Source organism: Phalacrocorax aristotelis, chromosome 4 (assembly GCF_949628215.1).
Source record: "Phalacrocorax aristotelis chromosome 4, bGulAri2.1, whole genome shotgun sequence".
NCBI lineage: Eukaryota > Metazoa > Chordata > Aves > Suliformes > Phalacrocoracidae > Phalacrocorax > Phalacrocorax aristotelis.
In genome coordinates this window covers 40,093,484-40,120,509 of record NC_134279.1, presented here as the reverse complement: position 1 = coordinate 40,120,509, position 27,026 = coordinate 40,093,484, and the positions used below count along the sequence as shown (strand labels likewise).

Sequence of the window (27,026 nt, the reverse complement as noted above, 5' to 3'; positions counted from 1 at the left end):
AACGCCCAGCGCGGCGCCCATTGGCTGGCTGGCGGCAGCGGCGGAGAGTCAGGCGTGAGGAGGGACGGGACGGAGCTGCGGCTTCCGCGCGCCGATTGGCTGAAGGGGTGGAGTGAGGATAGTGAGACCTCGGCGCGCGGCCAATGAGGCAGGAGGAAGGCCGGGTGACGTCGAAGACGTGATGAGGCGGTGACCGGTGCCTCAGGTGGGCGGGCGCGGCCCTGCCCTCGCCCCGGGAGCCTCGCGCCGTGCCGCTCCCGGGGGGTCGCCGCCGGGGCCCCCCCCACCGCCGCCGGTCTCTGCGCGGCCGGCCCGGGCGTGAGCGGCTGCAGGGGCTGCCGGGAAGTACCGTCGCAGGAGGATGAGGGGCGGCGGCGCCCGGTGCCTGCGGTGCTCCTGATGCTTCGTTGGCTCCTTTCCAGGAGCGGCACGGCACGGCTGGGTGTTTTTGGGGGAGGAGAGGCACTCTTGCTTGTGCGCACAGGCCCGGCCGGAACAGCGCTGCCCGCGGCTGCAGGGACGCGTGGTGTCCGTGCGCCTACACACAGGCGCCCTTGCTTAATTACTTAATAGTGAAATACAAGGATATGTCGTGGTGGCAGTTGATTTATCATCCATTCAACTGAGCTGGGTATAATGCAAGTAGAATTCTACAAATACTACAAATGTACAATTCCAATAAAACGTTTCTAGTGAAGCCCGCTACTGGAACCCATGATATTAGCAGTAAAATGATACCATCGGTTTTATTTCAGCATCTGCCAAAAAAAATAGGTTATTCTCGACCATTAGACTGATGTCACAGATCAAGTTGTTTCACTGGAACTTGGAGGTGGCCGCTACCTTCGCTAACTGAAAACCAAGGCTTTCAGAAACAAACCTGCTGCAAATTGGTGATAGCATACATGACCAGCTCCTAAACCTTAATAATTCTTTTCAATTTGTTTGCATTCGGATCTTTAGAACACCAGCTCCCCCTTCCCCCCCAAAACCAAATCTCTTCACTGATGTCAAGATTATTTGGTTTGAGACTTGTATTGAGAAACACAAGTTTTAAGCGACTTGTTTGCTTTAGGAAACAATATACAAACTTTTATTTGAAGAAAATGTCTCAAATATGACAATAACTTTGGTCATGTTAAAAGGAGGCCATCCAAGAACGAATAAAAATTAACTGCTTTATAAGCATGGCCACATACAGTATATTCAGATATTAGCTAACAGCAGCTAAGTTTACACGCACAAATAGGCCTTAGTACCATGCAAGTTCAACGCAGTTTCATACATTCATTATAAATTTTCAGTTATTTTCATGCCAAATCACCTTTTGGATAAAAAGGTAAGAAAGAAGTAACATCTAAATGTGACCAAAATTGAACAGAAAAAAAAAAAAAACAAGTACAGACAACATTTTTATTAAAAAGATCTTGAAATTACACCTGTTCAGGAAGTGTTATACCAGCTCTGATCTCTCCTTCAGTGGGAATTAGTAGTGTTAAGCATTGTTACATATCAAAAAATACAACTCTGTTTTACAACATAGTACTGGCATATTCAAAGTACTGTGCCAAATTATAAATAGTAAAATCAGGTTTTGAAGTATTTCAATAGAAAGCAACTTATGCTCACACAAACATATGCACATATTATAGTTATGTAACAAAAGTTTTATAAAAGGAAACGTTCGCCCCATGCCAGCTTGAATTACTGAGGTGGGATTCAATACCTACTATGAAGACTGACGGTTCATTTCTTTAAATATATTTATTAGTCTCTGGAAAAAATAAGACAAAAATTTACTTTCACCAGAATACACACCATTCTTCACTGACAATCCGTTTCTCAGTCATGACTGACATCAGTCGGTCCTTACAAAAGTGGCTTTTTTTTTTTTTAAGACCTTGCAATAAAAAGAAATGGTCCACTAGACTTCAAAAATTCAATCAGCTTCTGCTCAACTGCAGAATAATCCTACACATTGCCTCTACCTAGAGTAATCTTCATCATCTGCCATCTGTAATTGTAGACAGTCACATCTTCCACTGTGACTCAAGGTGCAGCTACAAGTAGAGAAGTGCTTAGATACTCAGTCACTTCAAATACACTTGAAGACTGCTTCTAGTGCATAATCAAGTTGAAAATCCCGTTACTGATCATAATGGTTTGTCAATAACTGTAACACCTAGAGTGAGGAAAAAAAAGCACAGATCTTTAGGTATTATTTTAAAAAAATCAAGAATATGAAAAACAATGTTTAATGTAATACCTTGCAACTAGCGTAACATAAGAAAACCTCTAAATATCAAAAAACTTTCTAAATATCAAATCCCGAAGAACCTCAGAATTGGACCCCCATAGATTGAGACACAAATCTCTTGTTAAGAAAATGAAAAGGACTGGTCATACCAGAATCATCTTTCTGACTCACTCTTTACGTGCTAAATCCCTCTAGCGTACAGTTTAATACCATTTTTTTCCTTGTAGTGAGTAATTGTTTGAAGTCATCATGCAAAACATACCGTCAGATTCTTCATACCCATTCTGGTATCTCAGGTTTTACCTTAGACAGGACTTCGGCTGCTTTGCCAGATTTCTTATCCTAGTTGGTATACTGTAAAAAGTCTGTTAAAAAATATCTGTACACATTACCTGCATAGCTTCTTCCTGTACTCATACAAGATGACACAACTGTCCATTTATCAGTTGTTGGATTATAATATTCCACAGTTGATAAATTACAGGAACCATCATCTCCTCCAACTACATACAAGAGACCATTTACAGCACAAACGCCTAAAAAAAGACAGGAAACCAATAGGAAAATTAGCAATTGGCTTGTTCACCCCATAAAAGCATGGTTTCTGTTCTGCAGCATCATGAAAGCAGCAGAAATCCAGGAACATGCTATTTACACCACATGGTATTACCACTATTTTAAGCTAACTGTTGCATATACCTGCATTCCTTCTGCACATGTTCATGTCTGCAACCTGCTTCCACGTACTGGCGACAGGATCAAACACTTCAACGCTTTTTCTTACCAAAGGACCATCATGACCACCTACTGCATACAATAAATTGTTTAACACACCAACACCTGTGAACATATGAAAATACTCAAAATTAACCGGAGAATGGTTTGACTGATAACAAAAGAGAAGCAACAAATATTACATTCACTAACATAAATCCTTCATCCAGTCAACGTTAGGAACTATTTCAGAAAACATTTGGGTCAGGATGCGTTAAAGCAAAACGACAGTAACTACAGCAAGACCCTGATAAAATGTCTTGCATGCCCATCTACCATATTGCAGCATACAAAGACCAGAGCTGTTCTGCAACAGAAGATTTAGAAAATTTTGGACGAAAAATGATGTGCAGGAAAATGAGGACTGTTGAAATTTAGGACTAATTAGAAGTGACAGTAAATGAGACAGTGTGCTCAGGCAGCATAACAGAAATCTGACAAGATGATAAAGCATAAGTGAATTTGTAGAAAGTAAAAACCGTGCAGTACGGAGGATAAAAGCTGAATGGCTAGACATTATACAATAGGAATGTTTCCACTTAAGTGTTGGAATACCTTGCAAACATAGGTATATGGAACAAAAGTAAACAGAGTGAGTGCCTTCCCCCTCCGGCATTTGGAGGAGAACACCAAGGTTCCTTGAACCAAGCTTCAGTTATCAAAATATCCAAAAGGATATTAAAGGGTCTCCTTTACAACAAAAGTTCATCCAATCTGTAAGCTTGGCATGAGGGAATAGATAAAGCTGGTCTATGTCTACTTGATAATCGGGCTGCACATATTGAAAAGATGGTAATAGGGGAAGCAGAAAGGAAGGTCCATTTATTTATTCCTCACTTTATAATGCACTAGTAGAATGCAAACATAATGGATTTCAGAAATGTAGGGGGGTTTTTTGAATTGAAAGTTGTGATTGACAGACCATAAAGACAACTGAAAAAACACTACTATGAAAGATATTGGGAAACCTAATAGACATCACATTTAAGATTATAAAACTCAAAAGCTGAGATACAGTTTTGCAAATATAGTTCTGAAAGGGTACCATGGAAAGGGCACAGCTTAAAATCTTTATTAAAGGGAAACGGCAAGTATGAATGCAAAAGATCAGTTAAGTCCTTCAGAGAAAAAAAATGCTGGGTTAAAAGGAAAAAAAAAAAAAAAAAAACACAACCCTGCCACCTTAATAGCCAGCTGAAATATCTTTGAAAACTTATCATTAATACTATATGTAAGAGCCATTCCTATACAGGGAGAGAAATGACTCCTGCTGAAATAACTGAATTTTCTTATTAAAAAGACAGATTTTAATAATTAAAGGAAGAGGGGAGAGAAACATGGAAGAGTTAATTGGTACTGCAAATCTGAAAAATAGCTTCTTAATAGGACACTGCTTTATGAATCATGCAATCTAATGCTTTATCAGTGATAGTCGCTACTAACATTTCCCGATATCCTTCCCAGTTAATTTAATTCCTCTTTTATCGCTATTATTTCTAGCTATCGTGTCGCAGTATTGTGTGACAGCTTTTCTCTCTCCCACTCTGATCACACTTTATTTAGGCAGGATAATACAACATTAATCTTTTGTAGCATTAAACATTACAGAGCTAGGAGGGCTAAGACTTTAGTTTAAATATGTGATGTGATGTGATATAAATGCCCCCACCCAGGCATTCTGTATAGTCACCGACCTTCCTGTTTAGTGTGTAGAGTTTTCCCTCTGCCACATTGCCATTTTTTACTTTGGTAGCTCCGTATTTTTAAGAATGTCCTCCGTTCCTCTTTGGTGCTTCATTTTCCCTTAATCCCACACCCAGTTTCCAAGTCCTACCTTATTTCTTGCTCCTTCCGTCTGTATCCTCTTGTTGCCGTCTTCTGAGTTCTCCTTTCTTTGTTATTTTTCTTTCCTCCCCATTTTTCAGGACCCTGTCTTATATCTCTCATCCCTCCCAAATGGCCTATATCTCCATCTGAAGATCCTCATCCCAATATGTTCCTGGAAACAGATCTGTCCCCGTATTGATCAACTGAGAAGCAGTTGGTACTAAAGAAGAGTAACTGAGGGTTAACCTCTGAAGCTGAAGCAGTAGGAACAGAAGAGATGGGCTTAAGGTCCTTGAGATGACCAGAGATCCAAAGGTTTAATACAGGAACAGAAGTCTCTTTAGTTAGCACCCATAACACCACCAGGACTGATCGTCAGTTGAAACAGTTCTGGTGGTTTTGGATATTTGGCCACTACAGCCAAGCTCAATCAATAGTCATGATTTTCACATTACCACCCACTCCTCCCACACACACAAATATAATTTTCTGTGTATTTAAAATAGTGGCACAGGAGAATGCTGATTATTTTACTCAGTTATACGAATCTGAAACAACTGACTACATTTTTTAAAAAAAAAAAATGGAGAGGAAAAGTAATCAGAAGACAATGTAAAAGGCAGTAGAGAGTTGAGTAAACAAACATGGTCCTGAACGCTGGGACAAGGGGAGGGAGGAGAGGGGCAGAAAGATCCCAGTAGTTAGTGTATCTAAGGCACTAAATTTCAGAATTGTAATTCAATATTTTAAAAAAATCTGAAAATATCTAGTATATAAGTAGGCTGCAAGCACGACGAGAGTTTGCAAAAACAGATTAAGAAAAAAAAGCTGAGATAAAATGGATGTGCAGGCAGATTGCAAAATGAAGCTTTGTCACAACCCACCAACACTACTTGTCTTTATAATGATACTTATAATTTGCCCACTGTATATAAAAATCTTCCTCAAAGCTTGCCAATAATAGACAGAAGTATTTAACAGTACCCTTACTGCAACTCTGGCCAGTTTTTAATCCAGAATTTACTTCCCAAATGCACAGACTAAGTAACCAGAAGTTTCACAAGACAACTGTTTCCTTCATTCACATCATAGTTTCAGTTTAGAAACTCAGTCAAAACATTACTTTTAGCAATAAGAGACATATCAACTTGCTGATTTTGTAATGGTGTAATGCAAGTATCACAAACTAAATATCTTAATTTTAGTAATGATTTTACTACTTTTATATATTTTGTTTGAAACAATTTGGATTTAATTTAAACATCATTATAGAGATTAAAAACTGTTCAGAGTTAATAAAGAATAATGGAAAGCAAGATGAAAAGTTGGGATAACTATTAATCATTTACTGAGCATACTAGAAGTCCATCCAATTTTATTTGTAGCAACATCTCTTCTAATTATGCAGCACATTAACGCAATTAACAGCAGATATTTGAAGGATGTTGCTAAAAACCACCATTGAGTACTTGGCAAAAAAGTGACTTAAACAACTAAAAAAATAAACATAGAAAAATAGTATCATGCAATTTGACTTGAAAAAGTCCATGGGAGCGCATCTAGAGAAATAAAAACTTCTGCGAGTTGAAAAAACCTGAAATACCAAAAGACAAATAGAGGACAGTGAACAGTAAATGAGATTTGAGTCCACAATATAAATAGATAATGAAAATGCTAAAGTCAGTTTGGAGCTGTGGAAGCATAATTTCATCAAACAAAAGCAGAATACCACAGGCACTTTTGATGTCTTTAAAGAGAAATATACATACTCAGAATCGCAAGAGGGAAAAAAAATTCCACGGAAAAAAAAAAAAAAGAAGGTTTTTTAAAGATTATAAAGAAATAAATGGATATACCTTGGCTAAACGATAAGGAAGGATAACATGTAGTAGCCTATACATATCCAAAGGATGTAAACACCAGGTGATGAGAAGAATTACTGAAGATGAAACAAAGGGTACGTAAGTGGAAGTAATAGGATGAAACCAGTAATACAAACTTAAGAATGAACAAGGACAAAATTTCCTGCAGTGAATCAGAATGCAGAACAAGTCCTCCAAAGAGGTGGAAATCTAGTCACAGTTCACATGTAAAGTCAACCTGAAAATGCTATTAGAAAAATTAGCGCTACACTGGCAAAGAGACATCTTTGAAGAAATGACGTATTTTCATCCTGGCCATCTAGATTTTGATACTTCAGTATTTAGGTGATATTAAATTGATTGCCACAATCCATGCATATTAGTCTGTATGTTAAAAACATCAGAAGTTATGGGAAGAAGAGGAATAAGAAAAGTATGACAAAGCAAGGAGAGATATTTACTATTAACAGACTGAATCTTACTCTGTAGGATAGTTTTGTATCTATAACCTGCAATATATCAGCCATCTAAGACTAACACATTCCATTAGACTCTCAGCTTACCTTTTATATTTTAGATACATTTTAAAGCCACAAATTTGTTTCAGTTTTACAAGGATAGTTGATTCTTGTCTACTCACCTGCTCCACTGCGTCTAGTGCTCATTTCTGCAACATAGGTCCACTCGTTTGTATTAGCATCATAGCATTCTACTGAACTAAGGCACTGACGTGACGCCCCATCGTAGCCACCAACAGCATACAGTTTACCTGGAAAGGTAACCAACAGAAACCTACAGATTTCTAGTGCATGCAGACTACATTTGTACACAGGCTGAGGGGAAGTCATCGTTCTCTGAAGTAGCTACTAATCAGTACCTGTTGTGAGTCAGTTATCGAGTTTCTATTTTGTAAATAGTTTAAGATAGTACACTATAGTTCTTGTCATTTTTAGGATGTAAAAGGCAGCTAGCGTCTAACAAGAACAATGTGAGTCAAAAGATTTTCCGTGCCTAGCCGAAATACAAAGGTACTTTACCCTGTTTTTAATTAAGAATTGTTCAAAAGCAAGCTAATTCACGTTATGTCCAACACTGGAAGCTCACAAATAGGCTTCCTAGAAATAGAAAAAAATTCAGATGAAGATTACTTGTACTGTCTGCATTTTCAGATCAGAAACAGCAGTGGTTCCTGTGCAGTTAAAACACACACCTAAGACCCAAGAGCCAGCCCAGGTCTGCATTGTGCAAGCAACATCCAGGCTGTTCACCAAGCTGGCTCAGAAGTCAACAGTTTTCCTGGCACTGTCCTTGAGATCATCCTCAGTGTGCAACCAGCAAAGTCAGCCACAGATAACAGAGTTGACAGTACTGCAGTGCTACACCACTAAAGACCAGTTTATAAGGTCATCACTTCAGTAATCAGGCTCTCTAGCTTCGCTGACGTGTAACCTAGAGCATGCATGCTTAGCAAGCTTTTCCTCAGTTGGCCTCAGGCACAGCTGAAGCTCTGAAAAACACAACTATGCTAAAAGCTGGTCAAAACCAAGTAGAATGAATATGTGCTGTTCATGCCATCTGAATTACAGGGTTGAGCAAAAACATAAATCTGAAGTATGTTTTCAAAACTGAGAAAAGGTAGTAGGGTAAATGACTGCATTTCCCCCTCTTTAATATCATTTGTCAACTTACCTCCAACAACACCTACGCCAACACTACTTCTTCTTGTGTTCATTGGAGCTACATGAAACCACTCGTTAGTCTTTAAGTTGTAAACTTCGACTGATGATAAACCTATGAAGACATTATTATAACAACATTATTTTCTCTATAAATCTAGGTGCAAACTGTCTACCTTCTGGAAAATTCTTCAGACCTGAAAATTCAAATTATTTCATTTTAAGGACTGTTAATTACTGTGTAAAAAGCACAGCTGATGTCCTTTAGATAGCCAATTACTGTCAACCCATTCTTGGTGTCTGAAAACAGGCAAATTAATAAAAGCTTTTGTGGAACTCTGAAAAATTCTTCCCTGGATTTTCTTCTTTCTTTTTAATTAAGTCACAATGATCTCTCCAACATATGCTTCTATACTACTTATTACGGAAAAGGATCATCTCTGCACAAATGGTTTAGTGCATCTGTGAAGAGAACAAACAGTGTACGTCCAAAGCCTTCCCACAGGTCAGAGAAAGCTGTCTGTAATCCTATTTATGCTGCGCGAAAAAGCAGAGGTACATTTCATATACAAACAGGACAAAAGAGACCAGGTAATTTTTCTGCCTACATCTACCATGAGTTGAGGTCTCTGACTATAGAAGGAATACTGAAAGAGAACTTGTCAAAGGTTCACTAGTTGTTAAGCGTAGATGGGAGCAAATAGTGCCCTGCTCAGGTAGAAAGGTGTGACCACTGAAGCACATTCCACACCACAAGATGCCAGGTAACCCTTATGCTTGGTTTCATCACAGCTGCTAGGAAGGAGACACTCAAATTTGATACAATTACGTCAGGAGTAGTCAAAGCTAATCAGCAGTGTATAAAGACAAATATACCTGTACTCCCATCGAATCCTCCCACAGCATAAAGAAGGCCATTTAATACAGCTGCTCCCAGTGTGCTTCTCCTGTCTTGCATATTAGCAACACTCGTCCACTGGTCCTTCACCGGATCATAGGAATCTACTGTGCGAACTCTCAAAGAACCATTGAAACCTCCAACAGCATAAACCATGCCTCCCATGTACACCATTCCTAGAGCAGGGAAACAGGGAGGAAAGGAGTGTTTTAGTCTCTTTGCCAATTAATTTTATTCCATACTGTCCTAAGTATGCAGATACTCAACAGAATTTACAGTACTTGCTACACTACCAGGCTTTTGACAGTGTCCAAGCGCCACACTTCATGCAGGTTAATCACCAGAAGTTCTTATGCTTTTTGTTACTAACAGCTCACACTTCTGAATATCATGCTTGCTGAATTTCTTTTTGCTTAGAAGTCTCAGCTGCTTTAAGATCACATTTTCACATTTTTAGTATCGGTTGGTCACTTCTTCACAGTCTTCATTTAATTTAAGAATAATAGGGTGTTTTAATAGTAAACTTATTTGTTATCGTAATGCATTAATATTTACGTATATTTATCCTCTGTATCTATGGGAGGGAGTAAAGCCATTTATTCTAGAGATGACAAACCAAAGCACAAATTAAAATCAAGTTATCAAACTCACTTGCCAATCTGGAACACTATAATTCAGATTTTAATGGTGATCACTGAAGTCAAAGCTTAGGCCTTCTCAGATAAACACCTTGAGTACTGTTCCAAAGAACATACGATACTTTATACAAGTGCCTATATTCTGAAGCAACAACAAATTAGGTATCATTTACCTGCTCTACATCTTCTAGAAGGCAATTCAGCCACCTGATGCCAGCGTTCTTCTTTAAAATCGTAGCATTCAACACTGCGAATTGCCTTTGGTGCCTGTCCTCCAACTACCATCATCAACTAAAAGGAAGATAAATAATATTTGTTAGTTATTTGCATATATGAGAGCACCTAAAAGATCAAAAAAGTGTTAAAAAAATAAAGCAATCTTCTGTGTAAGAAATAAAGGATGGTTCTCCTAAATAAGAAATTTGAGTCTTGTGAGGTAGGCAAAATTATTTTTTTAAAAAACACATGCAATTTGTAATTATTGTGTCCAGAGGAAATATCTGAGGTAGAAAAGCAGGAAGCAGCCAGAATCTAGGTAGAGCTCCCATACATGAGGCATGCTACTCTGACCTCAGGTATGAGAATTCACTGGCTATGATGTTCAGTGAAACTGTGACCATCCATCACAGAAGAGCCTTGTCTCATTCCTCCGAGAAATGTGCTAAATCTGCCGAATGGAATCTCCTATTCCATTACTGCAGCTGTCATAATAGTACTACGAGAAAACTTCTTTACTTAATTGGAAAGACGATAACACCTAATGTTTGTTTTGTTTTTTCCTGAAATGAACAAAACACAATATTTAGCTAAAAACTGAACAAAATGTTTCAACTCAGAAGCTTCAGTCTTTGTTTTGTTTTGATTGTTTTTTAAAAGAACAGGTTTACTTTCCCATAATTGTATATTTCTCAAATGCTGAAGTACTTATTAAAAAAAAATTTATTGGGAGGGGATGTAGTGGTGGTGGTGTGTGTAGGTCTGAGATTAAAACATCTGTATCAACAGTAGTACGGAGCGTAAAGCTAATAACTTGTTATATTTTTGTGATAAATAATTCTGGTACAAAAATTTTTACTGGAATACCCCCAAGTTACAGTCATGCCCTCATGAAAACTTTTAAAATAGAGTTTGAAGAAATAAGTACATTGGAAAAATAGGGGTCTTACTTTTGGAAGGCTAGCTGGTGTTCTCAGTTTTGTTCGAGTGCTTTTCATCAATGCTCGTTGCTCAGTTGGCAGCAAGTGATACTTCATAGCTTCAATGAGGTAATCTTTACAAGCGCTGCTGTTCTTAACCAATATTTCCTCTTCAACTCTCTGTTTATTAATAGAAGTTTAACAAGGTCTGAGCATGTTAAGGAAGTAAAACACAAATCACAATCTGAAGTGAAATAAAGCCTTGTTACATCACACGAATGCAGATTAACCTTATTTTTCAGATTGTCATTTACCCACAGTTAGAAACAAATTTACGTGATAGCAATATGCAGTGATTAAAGAGAAAATATCGGGAGATGTTGATTCTCAATTACTAAGTGGAAGAAACAGTGTTAGGTAAGGTAAATCACTTTTCTTGCAGTCAGGCATATTTCTTGACTTTTTGAATACAGAGAGTACAGAACACACTAAGGGGGGGAGTGGTGGAGACTAAAAAAACTAGTAAGCTACCCCACCACAATAAAACCCACAACAGCAAAACCCCCAAAAAGCCAAACCAAACACACAGAAAAACCCAAACACCAAACAACGCACACAGAGTGGAGGAAATTCATATCACAAAACCAGAATTTCTAAAATAAGCACCTACCAACCTACTGCTACACCTACTAACCAATGTTCATAGTGAACTCATATTTTCAATCTTAAATATCTGTCCTGATGCCAAAATATTCAAAATGAGCCTAGAAAATGTGAAAAAAATGTATTATATCTGAACCAGGTAAAGGAATGTTTCCTTTATCATGAATTCCTAATCAATGTAAACAGTAGGTACAATTCTGAAGTTGTAAATTCACAAGTTTTGTATCAAAGATAGCATTAAAAGTGAAAGCTTACCTGATCTCAGCTAATTCAACAATTCAGATTACTAGGATGGTATGACAAGTAGTCAAACAGATAAATTACTTATATAAGTCATCCTTGATGTGGCAGCCCCTCATTTGACTCTGTGTGTGCGCGTGCGTGCTGGCTGTCTGTTCTTTTTACTCTCAGTAATACACTACACTGTTGCTTAAATTTAAAATTTTCCATGGGGCATTAAAAAAAGTAAACAGAAATGCTCACATGCAGAAGAATTAATATTCCTTTTTTGCTTACCTGAACTAAATATTCCCGGGAAAGCAAAGGCAGCCGAACATGCTCCATCAGGCGTGCCATTAGCTCCTGCCTTACGTCTTTGTCATGGTTTACCCACGCTATCACTGCTTCAAATACCTTCCAGGAAACAAACAAATGCGAGTCCCTTGACTTACAAGTTCATAAGTAAGAAAATACCAGTGTGCCTCCAAAAAGTTTTTGCTTACACTAACATTCGTAATGTAAATGATGACAGCAGTTACAGCTCCCATTATTTCTGTATTTATCCACTACAAAATTCTGAAGATGCATTAGACAGTCTGTTTTTATATCACTCCTCCACTGGTGTTTCAAGGATAGCTATGCTACATTGATGAAATGCACACAGTAATTTCATTGATACTGAAAATCCAATAAAACTAGGTAAACAAGCAACACAGCAGCAGCAGTATTACAATCCTCATACTTGTCTTCCTTTCTTAGGAAATTGACCTGCCACATCCTCACTCAAATGACTTATCGCCGAGTCTTACTAGGAGAAACGATCCCAAGCCTAGTTTCCCCTCTATTGCACTGTAGCTCATCATACACTAGGGCATTAAAACCTTAATTATACTGCACAGAAGCAGCATCACACGTATCAAAATCAAAGTGATAAAACCGGGCCTGCGGGGTATTATGGGAAGAGCAATATGACTTTACTAGTTGCAGTTTTAGCAGATAGATTCAGATCTTAGATTCAAAGTTTCAAAAAAGTTTTAACACAAAACACTACCTAGGCATACAAATCAGTATTCAAACATACTTGTGAATACGGTTTAGCCTCATTTGAACAGAGGTGTTAGTACAACTATAGACTCCTTGGAAAAAAGAGAACCAACATATTTCAAATTGATCACAACTGGATTAAAAAATGAATACACCTACCACCTGAAAACCATTAGAGGTTCAAAGAGATGCAGTGAGCTCACTGAAGATCAGTGCGTTTCAAAAATGGCTTTAAAAGAATGAGATCTAGCTAAAGGTGAGCCAAGACATATTTAAACTCAAGTTTGGTTATACTAAGGTACCTAGCCATCTCCTTTGCAATCCACATTTGTTCAGTTAGGCTAAACAGCCCGCATATATATACAGAGTTTTAATACTTTGTGGGAATGCTGATGTTAAAGTTAGTAGATGGCATATACTTGCTCTTCAAGCTACTGTTTCTGAGTTAATTTTTCCCTTGGTAAACCAAACTCCTGGGTTTGTGACTCACAGCATGTGTTCTGTTTGTTCTGCTTTTGAATATGAGAAGGAATTTCCATTTAATTTAGTTTCCATTTCATCAAAGAACAAGGGGCTATGTAATTTAATACATTTTGATTTTTAAGAGTTGAGATTAAATTTTCAACATCAGACTGACAACACTTTTGGGAAAAATCCTTTAAACACAATACATGCCTAATTTCACTGACAAAACGAAGAACGCATCCAAACAAGTGTACAAGAGCAGTAAAAGCAAGCTTGTTCTCTCATCCAAAAGGATAAAAAGAATGCTGGCATACAAATGGTCTTACCTTCTCTTCTGAGGCAATTGTGAGTTTGTCACTGGATATAAGACTGCACACCTGCTCTACACCAAGATTGAGGTATTCTTCACTAAGTACGACATCAGAAAAGTGCTGTTCTGTTTGGAGGAAAAGAAACACTAACATACAGTGCGAAGTGTAACCCACAACAAGCATTAAAGCAGCAGAGGAAAATAGAGGAAAATTATTCAATATGCACGTTATTTCGTCATATCTAAAAGCAATACCTTAATTTAAAACATTTTATATAGGTTAAAGCTCGGTCTCACCAACAGCTTTGATATTTAAAGATTCTTTAAATAACTGAAATATTAAAACACATTATACTAAAAGTAGCAATCATAGCAATTTAACATTTCCAGCACTGCTTCGTCTCGGTATTTGTCCTTGACAATTACTTCAGTCTCATTTTGCTAACTTTGTACACACAAATACAGCAAAAAAGATTCCAGAAAAAGAATACGCCCTCTATAGTGTTGACAAACATATTTCAAACCTGCAGTTCAGCAGGAACAAGGGCTGATTCATTAGCACTAACCAGCAGTTTTGCAGTCTAACATCAGTCAAATCAAACAACAGGTCTGGATCCTGTTGCATCTCTCAGAGCTTCTCCAAGCTCATGAAAATATTACATACTACGGTCTCTACAATGCGTAGAAGACAGGCAGTTTTTCCTCAGGTTTTTCATTTGTTGTTTTTTTTTTTTTTTTTAATGCCTCAAAGTAAACAAAATTGACAAAATTCAATGTTTTAGTTGTAGAACCAGACATCATCTTTTAACATAGAACATGTATCTTTGTCAAGTTGTCGTTCAATTATTCAGTTGTCCTCTCCCTTCCTTAAAATTGCTTAAGTCATTCAGTTGCTTAAATAGTAGCTCCGTCCAGTTTACTGCTATTTTGCCCCTCTTCAGCTATTCTTAACAGAAGTTAGAAGAGACAACTATTACTGGGAATTTAAGAATTCACTCAAAATTAGAGTAAAAAAAGGTCAAACATATTCAAACTAAAGAACTTTTTAAAGGCTTTTTTACCACTCTACTAGTGCTACTATCGTTAAGACTCCTTGCTTGACAGACTGTCTTAAGCTGTTAAAGAACGCTGAACGCTTCCAGATCAAGACTTCTGATATTTTCAGATCAGCTTCACAGGGTGCAACAGCCTTCTTTGCACTGTACTAAAGATTAGACAGTATAATTCTTGTCTTCATCTAGTTCAGCATCCTGTTCCTTGAAATTACAGCACAAATTACTTCAGACAAAAGTCCAAGAAAATATATGAAAAGTATGATAATAAAACCTCCTCCCATAAAGGTCTCACTATAACCATGAACAATTAGAGTTTGGGAGCCAGAAGGATGCTATTTTACCTTAACCACATTTTACTAAACAATTAGTTTAGTGAGATACAGTACAGTCCCCTTGAATCCTACTGAATTCTTGCCTTTAATACCTTCCTATGGTAATAATCCCACAGTCTCATTGAGCAAAAAGCTCCACATCTAAATTTAACAACCAGTTTACCCATTAATCAGTTTTCAGTTAGTATCCCCATGTTCTAATGCTGAATACGATGACAGGGAAAGCTAGAACCTGTCTACTAAAAATCGTCCATTATTCTATATTCCTTTTTAGCCTTCATCTCTACAGTAGACACGCCTCGCCTTTTCACTCCCTCATGCTACCAGCCGTTTCATTCATGCAATCATCACCACTACAAGTCCCCCCAGTTCTGCCACATTCTCTTACAATGGACGTGTAATATTTTCTGCCATATTTCAGGCAATGGGAGAGAACGGAGGAGGAGAAATACTATTGATTTTTATGAACACCACCATTACCTTTCCACTCCTTACAAATCTTTATGTCTGTTTGCTTTTCAGACTACAAACATGCAGTTTCTTGAGCTGAAGTAGAATTTTCTGAGGTATACTTACTGAAGTAAGTATCTGATGAATTTTACTATTTGCATATGGCACACAAATTGGGAAAGGTAATTTGCAGAAATCAGTTTTATGATAAACTCCAAATTTCAAGTGACAGTGCCACAAAGCAGCACGTCTGACTGTACTCAGAAGTTAAGAAGCAAGCAGAAAGGAGAAGTAACACTCATCTCAAACAAATCTGAGCTTCAGAAGCCTATTCATCTTCCCGTGAGAAAGCTGATCCAACAGTGGGTCAGATCCAACAGGATTCACTTTATAAACTGGAAAAACCCAGTTGACTTTATCGACTTAGATACAAAAGCCTTCTATTTTTAAAAGATTATTTACATTTATGACATGCTCTAAAAATAGACAGAGATCCAGCCCTGAACCAGGGGTGAAAGTCAAGAATTTTCAAAGTACTACCATGAATGTGAGGCTGTCTTCTGTCTTAATGGAGGAAGAGAACTCTAGAAGAAAATCTGACAAAACCAGACAGCACTTGAACAAAAACTGAGACACTTGGTTTTTGAACAAAAACTATGTCAGCCTCTGTGCTTAAAGCACAAAACAAGGCATGGGGCCAAGCAAAGAAAGAAGAGTGGGAAAAAGGAGAAATGAAACTACTCAAGTCAATAGCTACAGGCTCAGGTTCTCAAGCAACACCTGGAAATAAATCCTTAGCTGAATGAATTACAGAAAAAAGAGAAATAGAAGAGTAGATTGCTATATAAATTGTAGTTATCAAAGAGGTAGGGTGAAATCACTTCTCTTGAGAACCAGATCTGTTGTTGTCAAGGAGACCATCTTAACTGATTGATAGATAATCTTTTGACATAAGCCAATTGAAATTACAGCTAAATGGATTGTTCAAAATAATTAGAAACCGAAAAAGAACAAGGAAATGCAAAAATACCAATTAAGTCTGCCAACGGCAATTTATCTAAAGCTGTTCAAGTGTTGAAGACAGAAGGCATTATTTTATTATATATAAAAATAATGCTTATGAAATTCAAATTTTTTGCTTCCTTTTAACAAGAAGGTTATCAGCAACTTTGGAATAATACAATTCAGCACTAAGAGTTCAAAAAATCCCATTTAGACCCTCTTTTCCCAATAATTATGAGAAAAATATAGTATTGGGGGGGTGTATATTTTTTTGCCTTCTGGGTTAGGATTTGTACTATTCCATATTGTTATTCACATCCAGAAAGCTTTTATCATCTGGAGATACTAACATCGAACATCGTGAAACTTATGATGATTAAATATTTCATCCATCTGTCCCTTGCAAAATCTCAAATGAGCTTGGTTTTTATTAGTTGCATTAGGTAATGTACTTTTTTCATTAACATCTAGATAAGCAAACAGATAGAACTATCTGGCTGGAAGTTTTAATGAGAGAATAAAATACTTATTTTTTTCCCATATCAGAATCTTCCACACAGCGTGCAACTTTGACAAATCCATACTGGAATCCTGCCCCACTTCTTGCCACTTTACCCAGACATTGAAGCCAGCTGGCTCCAGAGTCAGGCAGCCTGGAAACAAGTTGGCTTAGGAGCTGCAGAGGCTTGGCTCCCAAATTCCTACTTCCTAAGCAAGTAGAATCCTACTTTATTATCAAAACTAAAATCTGCCTTTAAAAAAAAAATCCGTTCCATTTTAGGACATTTCTAAAACATGTTCCAAATGCACATGAAAAACAGATTTTCACATTTTTGCAACCGATAGAGACAGTTTCTATCTGAATGGCTGAAGATCTGTCCTTGTCTGCCCTGTACCAGTAGGATGGGACTTCAGCTTCAGGGACAAACTAAAAAGGCAAAAAGGAAGTTCTTAATAACATGAAAAGGGCTAGTTACAAACTCTTAGGAAGTACAATAAACGACGCCAGTGCAGAGAGCACAGGAAGATAATAGGAGCTGTAAATGTACCACTTTTTGGTATTTTTCGTCACGAGTCTGGAAATGTGTATTATATGTACACACAGCAGCAGTGAGCACTTGACCTACCTCTTCTATCCAAAAGGCATATAGTCTTGCTGGCCATAAAAATGTTGACACCGACTTTGTGTTTTTCAGATACATAGGAAGGAAAGCTACATCTGAAATCTGCACAGGACCTTTTATGCAAAAAACATTTGTGGATTAATTCACAAACGCTTTCACTCATTTATATGCCTACAGTCAGACCTTCTCTGGCTTAATCGCCTTTACTAATTGGAATAAGCAAATACAGAGCAAAGGTGTGCTGAAGTTCCCTCAGATTAAAAACGTTTCAGAGAATCATGATGGCCAAAAATAAAAGCCTGTAACCCATCTTCTCCTTTTTCTTCTATGACAGTGGTTGTTGTCAGTGTTTGTCTGTGCCCGACATTGTTGAAGACTGCCTAAATTTCTCTTCCATCGTTAATAGACTTCAGTCATTTTCTAACATTTTTCCGAGGTGTTCCAGCAGCTGATGACACTTAGTATCCATTTCCAGAAATCTTTTAAACGCTTTGTGCACTTTCAGAAATCTTCTCCTAAAGATCTTCCCAAAGCCACATTAACATGTATGAAAAAAACGTGGGCAGATCTTATGAGTGCCAGAAGCTGCAGCTGTAAAAAAGGGAAAAACCCCTCATATTCCACAGATCTTTTCATGACAGTAGTCTAATGTATATTAGAAACAAAAATATCACAATCAAATATATTGAGTCTCATAAGTGTCTTTTGTCTGGATTAGGCCAACTATTTCTATTCCACAAAACAGATGATATTTTGTATAAACTAAATGGAGTACCTGCATCTTTCTGATGTGGTAATGCTATAAAACCAGCTGGAACTTTCCAGAAATTGTAGCTTCCTTCTGAACTGATAACATCTTGTTTTAGAGCAATGCAGATCATGGGAGCTTGGAAAGATCTAAGCCCTACATTCACTTAAAAGAACAATGATAATTTCTCAAGTGGATGAAAAAAATATTTAGCAGGAATTAGTTTAAATTATCGCTTTAATTCACAATGTCACATTGTGATTTTTTTGGCTAGGGACATAAGGTCTTTGCTGATGGCCTAACATAAGGCACTGGTCAAGCAGGAACCCCAGCCTTATTACAGAGGGATAGATACTAGCTCTGCCAGCTGGAGAACCAGCAGAAGCTAAACATTGCAGAAACAATTTAAAAAAAAAATAAATCTGATTTTACTTGTCAGTTTTATGCTTAAATAACTGCTTTTGAGAACACCATGAAATTCATAGCAGCCAATCTATCAGAAGCTTAGCAACAGACGTTGCTACTCAGAATAGAATCGTAAAACCGCTTCTGCTAACTATGTCCTTTCAATCTCATCCATACGAATGTACACAAGAATAGTCTACAGGAGATACACATGCTTCCAAGTCTAGTTGGGGCTTAAAGTTTTAGACTCAGAGAACCAGAATCGAGAACGTTGTATTCCACAGCTAAGTACAACACAGCCATGCCTGCTTTGCAACACATGCTAAGATTCTCTAACAAAAGCTTGTTCAACACCTCCTCAGCATGATGCTGAAAGCCAAGAATGTTTGCTGGGTAAAGCTGGTCCTCAGAAAACACTTCTTCCAGAAATAAACCAATGTTTCCAAACCCCATACTGGCCTATGCAGTGAGTGGAAGTGCATTATTATTCTTTGGTTATCACTAAGAAATATGTCAAGGCCTAAGCATTGTGCAAATTTTTCTGTAGTCCAAGACGGCATACCCCTCTTCATTAAAAGGATTTGCCAATCTATCTTCAGGTTGTACACAACTTTACGACAACTACAAGATGCACCATATTCTCAGGAAAAATTATTATTTTGTGAACATCCTCTAAGACTACATAAAGGTATCTCAGGCTAAAACTGTGGACAGGCTAGCAGCACTTGTGCCACATACTCTTCGTAGGAATCCTCACACAAGAAGGATGAGAGGCCTTAACTGTACCTAGTCCCTGACTGTGCAAGTACGACAAGACCCAGAGCAGGGCTGCTTTCTGGAACATCACGTGTTTTTATGCTATCATTGTCTATTAGCAGAAGTATCTCCCTGCCTCTTTTTCCTAAATATAAAATACCGAGTGTAACAAAATAAAGACTAGAAGTTAAACATCCAAATGCGTTTCATTTTCTCTAGCAGGGAAATATTTTCACTGCGTTTTCAATCTAATAATCCTCTTCTGTACTCATTCTAGTTTCTGGAGTCTTAATCCCAAGATGTGTGCCCCTGGAAGTTCACATGACTGTGATACATGGTCTAATTCTGAAATGGCACAGCCACGTATCTTTGGCTCAGACTTGAGAAAATTTTTTCAGCCTTGACAAAGTACAAAAAGCCATTTGAGAAAAGAACAGGAGGAAAAAAAAAAAGAAGCTATGATGGTTGAGATACAGGCAGTAAGAAGCTTGAAAACTCAAGCGGAAAAACATTGACTTGAAAAGGTATAAAGCAGTACAGAAGAAAACCAGGGAGTGTGCAGACAGAAATCCAGCAAGACTGATGATCAGCCCATTCCAAGGAGAAATGAAGGCCAACCCTTCCGCCCCTAGGTGCTTTTACCAGGAGCACCAAGCATCCTGGTGCTCAGGCTAGTAGCTTGCATGTCCCAGCTAGGACCTTTTCACTTGTTTGCATCCTCCTTGCAGCATCTCTCTGAGCACAGCAAAGGATGCCTGAATAAAATGACCCACAAAGGGAGGGTTACAAGTCGGATGCAGTTCCTATGCTCTCAAGCACATTTAAGCAATATTGCACTCAAGGTCTTACCAGGGGGTCTTAGATTTTCTATTTCTAGAAAGTAACCTATATAAATATTAGCTTCAACTACTAAATTGAACAAAGATTGTTTAGAAGTAACTGAAGCAGTTTAGAAGTTACTAAGCCATAATCAGAATAGAAGCTGGAAAAAGTCCATTAAAATTAAGCAACAGCTCTATTAAAATGTATTCCCTAAAACATTAAATGTCTGAACATTAACTCTAGTTAATAGACGTACACCTTGCTTCCTATTGCATAAAATGTTAAGAACGTAATAGCTCTTTGGATTTTATATTACAATACTCAGAGAAAAAGAATAAAAATTTTTTTTGCATAAGTGTCTAAATACAGTTCTCACAAAGTCATTCAGTCACATACACATTAGAACTTCAAGTAAGGTATGCGTTACAGAACCTAATGCTTTCAGAAACAATCTGAATAGGTTTTGATTTTTTAAAATTGATATGTAAATAATTTGAATACAATTTCACCAGACTAAAAACTTCTGAGTATGGCTGGTTTGTATATCTCAGTTTCACACTTAAGTCAGCAACTATGGATTCTGTTGACAGACACCTAATCATATGAGTTTGTGGCATTTCTGTTTTTTCCAGAAATAGCCATTCTTGACAGAGATACTATAATCTCCTGGAACTGGGTAAAAAAAGAAAACATCATCTATACCGGAAAACAGATTTTCTAGGAATTAAGAGAACTGAAAGCATTCATCAAAATCCTTTATATGAGGTCTAAAATTACTCAAGGCAATAAAAAGCTATTATTTGGACCTAGACACATGAATTGAAGCACTTAGTGCTCTGTTTCAGGAAAAAATCTCCAGGTTTAACTCTGCACTAATTGTCAATTATGCTAATTGGTCACTGTACATTTTAGAGTAGTTATAAAAAGCAATACAATATATTATTTTTTTCTGCAGCCTTACTAGGATATTTCATTTTTAATTCTCTTTTCTGTTTTGCTCTTGTACTAAGCCTGACAGAGTGCTGGGGATTAAGGAAGGCAGCACAGAGTGTAATGCGGTGAAGTAGCTCACACCCTGACTATGCACAGCATATTCATCTCAAGAGTAAGAACAGAGTGTGCATTGCTTTAAAATTCACCACACAGATACAGCAAAAACGCAGTAGGAGTTGAGCTGGCAGCTCATGGTATGGGCCAGCAGGACTCCAAGAATACGATGACAAAAAGGGAAACATAGATGAGGAAAGTGCTTTCTGGAGGAAATTGACAGAAATGGAAAGTGGTTTGATTACAGAAGAAAAAGAAGGTTAGTTCCAAGCACAAAAATAGTAGAGAGAAATATGAAATAAAAGATTCAAGTGAGGGTAAGTCTGCTGAACTGGAAAAGCCAAGGATGAGACATTGGAATTTGAACCAAAGGGAAAAGGAATATTGCAAAAGTAGTAAAATGACCTTAGCAAACAGAGGAAGTTATGGTGGAGATAGATTTTCATTGCAGCAGAAGGGAAACATGATGTAGAGCAGATTTGGTAGGGAGGGAAGAAACAGAGGAACACACAACTGAGTAGTTGAGAGAAAGTGGCAGAGGAGAGAAAGTCATCAAGTTTACAAGCCTGAATGACTGGGAGGAACACTGAAGTCACCAGTGACAGAGGAAGACGGGGAGGAGGGGAAAGGTTATTAGATGAAAAGCAATTCAGTTTTGCTGAACCTGAAGTAGAAATGACACTTCCAAAAGACACTGAAAAGACAGGAAGAGATTTATGACTAGGCAGATAGTGAAAGTTGCATGAAAGGAGGCATACCCGAGAGTCACACCCAACCTATGACTTCTGAATTTTTCAACAAATTTGTCCTCCTCTCTGAATATTCACTGTCAAAGCTCTAATCAAAATATACTACTTTGCCAGCTAGTAAGTTAAACACTATAAAAGAGGGTTGGGGGATTTTTTCCGCACTACAAAAGGCTTCCATTAAGAAGTAATTCCTCGGTGTAACATCTTCAGTCTTGATTCAAATATCAAGACCCCAAGGCATTCTACACACAAAAGAACAGTAAGATCATTGCTACTTGAACAAATTAAAAGCCTTAGTTTTGGTTACAGTATTATGCTACAAACTTACAAGCTTACACAATGTTTTGTTTACTTTTTTAGTAATCTACATTATGCAACTCTTCTTGGCATCAAGAGCAAAGAAGGCTTTAATCCATTATGTTAAAAATTACCGATTTAGTAATACTTTACCTTAAACTACATGTGTATCAGTTTCCAAAAGCAGAAAATGATGGAATATAAAGGAAAAAATATTTTAGCCTTCACAGAATCATAGAAATGTAAGCTAGAACTTAAAATCATCTAGTTTTGCACACAGACGTGATTTAGATAAATCTAAAGCAGAAGTTAGTCTAACCATTTTTTTTTCAGCTGCCTAACAGTGGAGAGTCCATAACTTCCACAGCCAGCTTGCCTGATCTGTGATGCTTTTACATTTTTTCCTTAATATATGAAATTACTTTAGAAATACCTCACAAGTTAGTTAAGCTTACTCATTCTCAGTCATTTTTACGCACAGGAAGATTTGCATGCCTTCTCATCCTCCTAGCCTTTTAGTTTCCTGACTGAAACTCTTCTCTCAGTCTTTGTCATAGGTCAATCTGTTTTCTTAATATGCTCCTGTTAGACTTCCTTGGATTCACTGTTTGCATCTGTCTTAAAGTCGGTTCAGTATTTTTCCACCTGAAGCCCTACCAGCACAAGAAAAAGGGAATAATTATTCCCCCTTATCCCACCCATACAACACTACTGTTACTTCACCACAGAATCACAATGGCTTTTCCATTCACAACAGCAAGCAAAATGAGAACCTAATTTTCAAAAATGTCAAGCCTTGACATGAGCCAGTCCTCTTATAGATATAACACAGTCTTTAAGATGATCATAACAATATAATGTTTTTAGTAATAACGTCAAGAATTCCATGGACATTTTTTCATTTAAAAAAAAAAAAAGAGAAACAATTCAATTGCAAGTTCCCTTGACAAGGAAAGTAGAATTTTTTGGTTGAGCTACATGGTTAGTTAGAAGATGCACCTCTATCTACTTTGTGTCAAGATAGAAGAATGAGACTACAGGTACCCTTTATGGTAGGAAATTTCAAGTCCTGGCCTAGGTGAGTAGGATTTTCAGAAGACATGTTGATAACACAATACTTATGGTATGTTTCTTGCTTCTCAGCCAGTGCAGTACAGGGGCTACAGATAGCCCCCCGCGCGCACTCTTCTTTCTTCCCCATGTACTTCCTACAGACTTCGGCTTGTGGCAGTTGCCAGAATTTTAATTCTTCTTTCCTGATTTCCTCCCCTAAGTGATGGTGCAAAATTTTAAACAAACTAGATTCTTTCTGGATTACAAATTGCTTGGGCCCTGTATGGCCCTGATAGGCCATGAAGATGCTGTCCCTTTGTGCTTATTATAACTATGTTGCAGCAAGGAGACTTTATTTGTCTTAAAGATGTTCATATCAAATGTATTCTTCATCAGAAGACACACATCTGCAATATCCTGGATAAAATTCAGTTTCCTCAAGTTGGGGTTGGGTGGGCATGGAACCCATGTGTGTGCGCCCATACACACAGGTATTAAGCTATATTCTACACTAACGGTAACTTGCCTGCATATGTGTTGGCCTTGTTCAAGAGATCTGTGCACGCATGCATGTCAGCAAAAGCACGAATCCCCAAGCAGTTGATAGGATGAAGCTGGGATTCCAAAAATTCACAGCAAGTCCTTTTCACATCCTGCAGTTGCAAGAGACCAGCTGCTGGGAGCAGTACCTGTGAGAAGCAACAGGTGGTTAATACCTCAATTCAATTCTGAGCTTATACAAAAGTATTCTCAATATTAATAAAGAAAACAACATAATCCATTAAAAATTACATGACTAAAACAGAGAGGAAAATGTCAGCATTATGTGACTGAACATCTTAAATCCCAACATTAACACGATTTTACCTCCCTGCAAATAGCAGTTAAGATTTAAAATAACAAGCAACACCTCTACCACCATGTTCACTGGGAAATCATTCCATAGATTATAATTCTCACACTTCATGTAATCCTGTTCCCAATATTAATTCACAAGTTTCCGTCTTTCTGTTCCCAACACTCCATAATTACATCTCATTTCCAAACCTTCAGCATTACCTATTTCTTTAAATCAAAGTTTTCTAGACCATGACAGAATATGTAAGTCTCTTCTGCATGCAAGCACTGGACCCTGAATCATTTTTTAGCATCAGTTACAAGCATCTTTATGCAACTGATTCCAGTAAGGAATCAACTCAGCTTCCAGAGAAGCCCGTGACTTCCTTGAAAGAATGACAATTCAAGCATTTAAAAGCCTGAGTATACAAAATATTCTTATAACTCACTAAAAATCTGTATCAGGAAGGAATTAGTATAAATGACATATTTGTCCTTCAACTTTCACAAAGCAAGCAAAAAGTAAAGAATTTTAAAAACTGTGTAACATACATATTATTTGCCCAGTAAAGCTTAAACATGAGATTTATATTAACTACAGTTGTGCCTTTGAATGAAATTCCATACTGCTATCTCTAACTTCTTCTCCACAATGTTTTCATTTTCTGTGCCTTTGACAGTTATTTTAATGAGACTTCTCGTTTAGAATGTTCAAGTGTAAAATTAACGTTAGCTTCCATCTTCAGTGGATGACGACAGGCAAGATTTTGACACTGAAGTCTTGCAACCATTCCCTTACATATAGAGAAAACATATACTATAGGACTGCATCAATAATTAGCAAGCAAAAAATACACCAAAGACAATGGCTGCACTACTCTTGCTAATGTTTGTTTTTCATTTGAACAGTTACTTGGGTAGAATTAAAGAGAGTCAAACAAGAAGAAAACCAGAAGAAAAGAATAAAACTTAGAAACCTGTGTAACACTACATGAAAGCTGCAGAATATACTTCTACATTATTGCTCTTTGGAAGAGCAATCTTAGTAACTGTCTGTAGAGTCAAATATTTGCCATCATCTCTGTAAGCACCTATCTACTTGGCTTCTAAGGAGCTACTGTTTACTCTTCAGACTTTTTACTTGGATTAAAAGTAACAATTATGACCCAGACTAAACCAAAAAGGACTTCAGGTGATACAACCTTGTAAAGCTAACGTCTGCCTCAAACTTCATTTTTTGATCCCGCTTCTACACTTTATGGCTGTCCCTCTCCCTTCAGCCTGCCGTATATGAAGCCTGCTTGAAAACCATCTTTCTGTTCCTCAAGATCTTAGTCCCTAATTTGAAGCAATAATCCACTAGAGACTCTGTTTTACACTTTTGGCTATCAATGTAGACAGCTAAAAAAGAAGGCTCATATATTTAACAAGAGTTTGTTCTGAATATGAACTGTTAATGAAAGAGAAATGAAGGAAAAACACAAATGTGATTGCACTGAGATACACGGACTGCTGCTATGCAAAATAACTAAAAACTAGTTTAAATCTTAGGTGATCCTGGAAAATATCAAATAAGTCTAAGAAAAACAAACAGGGAAGATCTGTATGCAATAAGCACAAGTGTTGGGTAAAGTCACACAATTCAAAACCAATTTAGTAAGCTTAAAGATTACTGACAACAAGGTTAAAACAGTACAGTGAACTAATTCGATTTTAGCAAATGTTTATGAAAATGTGAAGATAATTAGTAATACATTTGCTATTACTAGAACTACAGTATGAACAATTATAACAGTGAGTGGATAATTCATTTGATAGTGAATTCTAGGATAAGATATGAAACTACATACCAAAAATTAGGGCTAGAAATCTACTACAAATATTTATTTACACCACTTGTCCCAAGGAAGCAAATATTTCACACCTGCTTACAACTTCAGTAACTAACTCAAACGGTCCTAGATAATTTTAGGCATGTTATCAGTATAGTTGAGCAAATAAGTCTAAGAACAATCCTTGACTGCTTAAATGGATTTATGTAGCAAAATATGTAAAATCATCTTCAACTCAGTATACAAAGTGGAAAAGTTGTCATGGTTTTGGCTGGGATGGAGTTAGGTTTTTTTTCACTGTAGTTGGTGTGGTGTGTTTTGGATTTGGTGTGGGAGTGGTGGTGATGGCACACTGATGTTTTAATTGTTGCTAAGTAGGTGCTAAATAGGCACTAAGTGTTGCTGGGTGGTGCTTGTACTGGTCAAGGACTTCTCCGGCTTCCAGGGCACAAAGGAGAGCTGATTCAGGCTGGCCTGGGATATTCCATATCATATTAACTGTGGGGAGTAAATTGCGGTTTGGGGACCAGCGGCGTCAGTCAGCGGGTGGTGAGCAGTTGCATCACTTGTTGTTTCATTGGTTTACTTTTTTTATTCCCCCCACACCCCACCCCCGGTTTCACTCCTCTCTCTCCTTATTTTCCTTTTCATTATATAATTGTTGTTACTATTACTGTTTTATTTTAATTATTAAAATGTTCTTATCCCAACCCATGAGTTTTTTCTTACTTTTGCTCTTCAACTCTCT

At 37.5% G+C, this 27,026-nt stretch overlaps 1 protein-coding gene across 5 annotated transcripts in view; it reads right to left on the bottom strand.

The window, feature by feature from the left end:
- Positions 1-1,399: 1,399 nt before the first annotated feature.
- KLHL2 (kelch like family member 2) overlaps positions 1,400-27,026 on the bottom strand; it is a 59,382-nt gene continuing 33,755 nt past the window's right edge. For 2 of the 5 annotated variants that reach the window (XM_075091069.1, XM_075091066.1), the window contains exons 5-15: positions 24,136-24,298; positions 13,786-13,895; positions 12,248-12,364; positions 11,099-11,248; positions 10,106-10,223; positions 9,273-9,470; positions 8,410-8,511; positions 7,361-7,489; positions 2,957-3,097; positions 2,650-2,793; positions 1,400-2,182 (exon numbers count right to left, since the gene is read on the bottom strand). In XM_075091069.1, coding sequence (XP_074947170.1) covers positions 2,154-2,182; positions 2,650-2,793; positions 2,957-3,097; positions 7,361-7,489; positions 8,410-8,511; positions 9,273-9,470; positions 10,106-10,223; positions 11,099-11,248; positions 12,248-12,364; positions 13,786-13,895; positions 24,136-24,298 — 1,401 coding nt within the window. In that variant the 3' untranslated portion in view covers positions 1,400-2,153. Of the gene's footprint in view, positions 2,183-2,649; positions 2,794-2,956; positions 3,098-5,434; positions 6,453-6,714; positions 6,798-7,360; positions 7,490-8,409; positions 8,512-9,272; positions 9,471-10,105; positions 10,224-11,098; positions 11,249-12,247; positions 12,365-13,785; positions 13,896-24,135; positions 24,299-27,026 lie in introns of those variants that run through there. The other 3 variants (XM_075091067.1, XM_075091065.1, XM_075091068.1) reach the window with 3 other exon arrangements.